General features: G+C 37.3%; 1 protein-coding gene across 1 annotated transcript in view; it reads left to right on the forward strand.

Annotated features, from left to right (window-relative positions):
- LOC126199006 (uncharacterized) overlaps nucleotides 1-1555 on the forward strand; it is a 362479-nt gene extending 360924 nt beyond the window's left edge. The window contains exon 6 of the mRNA XM_049935686.1: nucleotides 1325-1555. Within this exon, the coding sequence (XP_049791643.1) occupies nucleotides 1325-1404 (80 nt within the window). The 3' untranslated portion in view covers nucleotides 1405-1555. The remainder of the gene's footprint in view (nucleotides 1-1324) is intronic.
- The last annotated feature ends 4445 nt before the right edge of the window (nucleotides 1556-6000 follow it).

Consider the following 6000-nt stretch of genomic DNA (forward strand, 5'->3'; position numbering starts at 1 on the left):
TGGGGGTGTCCGGATACTTTTGATCACACAGTGTATATGAGACAGTCATTATGTGTCAGTTTATATTTAAAAAAATGCTCTCATGTTGTACCTTTGTTGAGCAGTGTGGCACCAGCAGACTTCCTTTTATTTCCAAAGACCAAAAGGCATATGAGAGAGAGAGAAGTTGTGAACCAATCCAAAAAATTTAATATCCTCCTTTCCAGCATTCCCTAACCAGCCCTTCTTTCTTCCCTGAAGAAGAAACACACATGACCTGAAAGTATTTCTTACTTCTAAGTGTGTCCTATTGACACTTTAGTTATTTTTCCTCCTGAAGATAGGAATGGTCAGCTATGTTGTCTCTTTGAAATTTTATCTCTTTTCTCAACTGAATTTTCCATTTGCTACTACTGTAAGTAATAGTAGGCTGCAGTTTAATTGACAATTTTGTGAAGGCTTACCAATCTGTATACATATGTAGTTAAATGAGGAATTTATGTCAAAAGCTGCAACATAAAGTCTTCAGTATTTTGAGAACTGGCAGCTGCACTTTATTAGTTCTCAGTCTTTTTGTACCAAATTTTATTAAGTGAACAGCATCTTCTACATAGCCTTGTAAGGCATATACGTGTATATAAGTGTCTGTAAGAGAGTATTGGCTATTTTATATCATTTTTGAGTGGTACATGCATAAGATATCATCTTGTTTCATAAGTGGCAAAGGCCATAGCTCAACAAAGTTACTGGCTTCAAAAGGAGACCCACATGCCGAGTGTTTTATCATTTGGTGACATTTATGAGCCTTGACCAATAGCTGACATAATGTAACTTTACACTGACTGTAACCCTCTGGTATATCATTCTTTTGGTTCACAATGAAAGCCAGTTTACTTGAACTGCACACTGAGTAAAAGTACTTATTTTACGATGTGGAGACTTTCTAAAGTATTGTTTCGGGCATGTAATGTAGCCTTATTGCAATGCATATTTACTATTTCTTTCTGTTACTGTTAGTCATATACAGATAACATTTTATTAATTTTCCAAGATGGTGTAATGTTCACGAACAGTAGTGCACATTATCTACATTTCATGTCCATTGAATTATTTTATACTATAAAAATTAGTAGATTATGGGACTTAAATAAGTAAACAAATCATTTGGTATGTCATACACAATAGTTTTCACTTAATCGTGTCTTATAATCAGTTATACTCTTATAACTGTTAACATCCACTTACACAATAGAAGATGAGTAATAAGAAAAAAGGGAAAATTGACTGTATCATATACTTCAATCAATTGTAATATTTTTCTAATGATTTCTTCTTTCTGTTACAGTTTTGGACGTATACCTGTTGGTGGTTGTCTACAGCTTTCATCAGTTTTTGTGCGAAAGACAGAGAAGTGGAACTGTTTAATTACACTTCAGTGACACTACCTGCCAATTCCTAATGTTGTATGAGACCTGTCTGATTATTTCCATGTTAAATACAAATAAAAAACATAATACAAATGATTTGGAAAGAAGCCTGTGTTATAGCAGCTGGCCAATACAGAAATTTATTTTTATTCAGTTTAATTAATTTCACAGATGAACTCTGTAACTTAACCTAATTCTTAAAGGCAATAAATAAGAAAAATTATAATGATAGATAACAGTGACACTTAAAAAAATTGTTGTAGGAATGTCTGCAGGAATTCTGCAAAGACTTTAGCCATACTGTACAAGGCATGTATCGTAAATGCTGTACTTTAATTAAGGATCCTTTCATCGCAATAATTTTTGTAAGGTCAGTGAATGCATTGGTCTTATTTGCATCACAAGATCTTTATTTAAATGCATGTGGTATACAGTCTATTTCCAGACAATCTTAATCACAAATTTCTTCTAAAATTTACTCACACAACAAGCAGGCTACATCATAATATTAAATGAGGTGACTATGGACACAATTTGTAATGGATGGTTCTGGCTGCTAATCAGACTTAAGATGATTAACTTTACTCTTATTCAGCCAAGACTACATCACTCTTTCCATTAAGATCTCCTACTTAGTTTTAGACAGTATGGAGCTCTAAAAGATGAATATTATGAACACTAACAATCCTGTAATCGATATGAATTCAAAACTTTATCCATATTAGTGTTTCTATTTCGGATGTCTATGCTTGCTATGACACAATTCCAGAGATTTTACTGGTCTCCTACAGATACTTGTATAAACATTAAGTCATGTCTTTATGAGACCAGCAAAGTCTCCGAAATTGTGTCGTTTCATTTGTATAAGTACTTGCACCTGGGTTTAAGACTAGTTCGCCTATTTATATTTGATGCTGAGGTGCTATTCCAGAACATGGAGAACCTCGGCAATTCTGTTCATGTGCAAGATGGAATTTAAACTAGATTGGGGTGGCAGTGAGAATTTGGATTGAGGAGGGAGGCGTGCAAGGTAATTTGTGCAGTAGTGTCACCTGCTGTGTTTGTGTAGTTTAGTGGCTATCACACCTGCCTAGTAAGCAGGAGACCTGGGTTAAATTCCCAACCTTTGTACAAATTTTCACTAACTGCTTCAGTATACACACAAAACACCATTTCTGTATGAGATCAGTAAAGTCTCTGAAACTGTGTAATTTTGTTTGTACCCTATTATGTCTTTCTCCACGACACAAGTTCATTACTTCAGCCTACATCATAATTGTAGATAAAGGTGAGACTCAATATATCTCAGGAACATCGGCTGTATGTGATTAATAGTTTAGTTGTCGAAAACTAATTACAGATCGTTATTTTTGGAACAGTATTATCATTACACACTCCAAACTGCTTAATTTTTCTGGATAATTAACAACACAGACAGTTTCGATGCCAAAAGATAATCTCTAGACTAGGGAAAGTCTGGAGCCACGTACATGCATACACCAGAAAAGATTCTAACTAAAAAGCTAAAGAAAAGTTGAAAGTATGGTAGTGGTCAGGTTATTTGAAACAGTAACAGTTACAGTAATGCTTTAGTTACTAAGAGAGCTATATTCAGATTGAACAGGTTTATAGAAACAGAAATCACCAAGTTTGAAGTCAGTTACAAAGAGTTAACTGAACAATTGGTCCATTAAGCAATAACTAATGAATCACTAGGCAATAGTCTGTTTCTTCCAAATTTATGAATATTACCCGCTGGTTGATGATCGCGATGCTGCAGCACACTCACCAACACCGATTACTACATACTGCATCTCTATGAACTTATTTTCCACATCTGTTCAACCGGCACGCTAGAAAGCCGCTTTACAATTTAACTCCGACGCAGATAACCAAGTGTGATAGGCAAGAGCGAATCGGCAATATTATTGTAATCACACAAAGTTGTAGTCAGCGTCCAATCAATAAGGCATTTAAGGGGACTGGTCCGTGAATACCAGGGAAAACCTTGAAAAAATTGTCCGTTTTCTAAACAGTGTATCTCAAATAATAAGATTTGTAAGCCCATATAATGTTTACCATCTTTTAATTCATTTGCACAATCCTCTATGGAGACAGGAAACAATATCTAATGGGTAAGATGTTGAATCCAACGGTACACGATGTTGTCTGAGTTCCTGAACATATCACAGGTTCATACTATTGCTTTGAATTAGTTCACAGTTTTACACAGCATGTGCGTAAACATTAGTCTCCTTGCAAATGTTCCACACAATGAGTTCATTGAGAATCTGTTTCTGAAAGTGTGCCGGCCGAGATGGCCGAGCGGTTCTGGCGCTACAGTCTGGAACCGCGCAACCGCTACGGTCGCAGGTTTGAATTCTGCCTCGGGCATGGATGTGTGTGATGTCCTTAGGTTAGTTAGCTTTAAGCAGTTCTAAGTTCTAGGGGACTGATGACCTCAGAAGTTAAGTCCCATAGTGATCAGAGCCATCTGAACCATTTTTTTCTGAAAGTGTACAGAACTGTAGCTCTGCACTCAATCTCAAATTGAGTACCTCGTCTCCAACTGCAGAAAAAGTTTACACTATGAGGCCAGTTTGAAAAGTTCATGGAATCTCCACGAGAGGTCAGCGCTAGCACAACGACTTGTTCACGTGATATTCATTGGACTGTTATCTGTAAACACGTGCCACGTCAGTGCTCTTGGAAGAGAGCTGTGGCTGTGATGTGGCTCTGTTGTTGTTCCCGCGTTGTGATTTGCGAAGATGGAAAAAAATCGAGATTCGAGCAGTGATTAAGTATTTCGTAAAGACAGGTATTGCATGGGGGCTTAATAAAAATATTAATGCAAATAATTTTAATTTTTTTTGCTTTAGTAGCTGTCTGTCCGATTACGAAGTCTCGTAACGGTTGGCCCTGACTATTATTATTACGCAATCTGACTGCTTAGAACAATAACAAAGAATGAAATGGAAATTTTCATTAACACAGTTAATTAATTAAGCCCCCAGCAACTATAAAACCAACGCAACAACAAGCACAAGAGTAACTGTTCTGTGTGTGGGAGTGTGACTCAACGTACGCATCTGGCACGGTTCTTCTTCAACAACACAACAATTTTTAAATAACATTATACTGAATTAATTAAAGAAAATACAAATACCATAATTACTCAAGAGAACCACAATTACACTCTAATCCAAGAACACAAGCCAGATGCTTTGTTGACTGAACCTGTAATGACACATTATTTAAAACATGGAAATAATGAAAAATAAATCAAGTTTCGTTACCTTCATATATTGACCAAAATCACTCTCATAATTACAATATATCTCCACACCGCCTCGCTATTACCACATCTGAACAAGAACCTTTCAGTATCACATCTCAGCAAGCACTCCCTACTAGCACATCTGAACACCAACTGACTACTACGAGTCCTGGACAAACACTGACTACTACGACATCTCAATAATCACTCCCGTGGAGGCGGCGGAACAATGCTCTCTAGCGATCTCTGTCGCTGTGGCTCAGTGTAGCCACCTTTCATATGCCCTTCCTCCACGGCTAGAATTTGATGGTATTTTTGCCAGCATTGGTGGTGAAAATACCACCAAATTCGTCAAAAAATACAGACAAAAATAAAAGATAATATTAATACGTAAATATCATATAACTAGATAAAATTTTGGCTTTGCACTGACCTTTCAATAACCTAATATATAAAATACAGTAAGCAATACAAATTCTTTCATACATGTGACTTTACATAAGTTTACACAAGTATTATGTGGTTAAACAGTTCAATCAATAGCGTCAGCAATGACGAATATGTGCAGGTAAGAGTCTCATAGCTTTTCACAAACAGTAATACACAAAAAATCAGTTTATACAAATATTCACATAAACGCTTTCCATAGCCCAAGAATAAGCAGTTGACAGTTCCAGCAGTAGCACCCAGCAATGGTCAACAGGTGCAAATACCAATAAGTAACATTTTTTCAATAGAAGCAGTCCATCAGTGGCACCCGCAATGTTGATCAGGTGCACACAGCAACAGGTGACTTCATTTCAGTAGAAGCAATCCATCAGTGGCACCCAGCAATGTTGAGTAGGTGCAGACACCAACAAGTAACACCATTTCAGTAGAAGCAGTCCATTAGTGGCACCAGCAATGTTGATCAGGTGCACACAGCAACAGGTGACTTCATTTCAGTAGAAGCAATCCATCAGTGGCACCCAGCAATGTTGAGCAGGTGCAGACATCAACAGGTGACATCTTTTCAGTAGAAGCAGTCCATCAGTGGCACCCAGCAATGTTGAGTAGGTGCAGACACCAACAAGTAACACCATTTCAGTAGAAGCAGTCCATTAGTGGCACCAGCAATGTTGATCAGGTGCACACAGCAACAGGTGACTTCATTTCAGTAGAAGCAATCCATCAGTGGCACCCAGCAATGTTGAGCAGGTGCAGACATCAACAGGTGACATCTTTTCAGTAGAAACAGTCCATCAGTGGCACCCAGCAATGTTGAGTAGGTGCAGACACCAACAAGTAACACCATTTCAGTAGAAGCAGTCCATTAGT

This window comes from Schistocerca nitens, chromosome 8 (genome assembly GCF_023898315.1).
Source record: "Schistocerca nitens isolate TAMUIC-IGC-003100 chromosome 8, iqSchNite1.1, whole genome shotgun sequence".
Lineage (NCBI taxonomy): Eukaryota > Metazoa > Arthropoda > Insecta > Orthoptera > Acrididae > Schistocerca > Schistocerca nitens.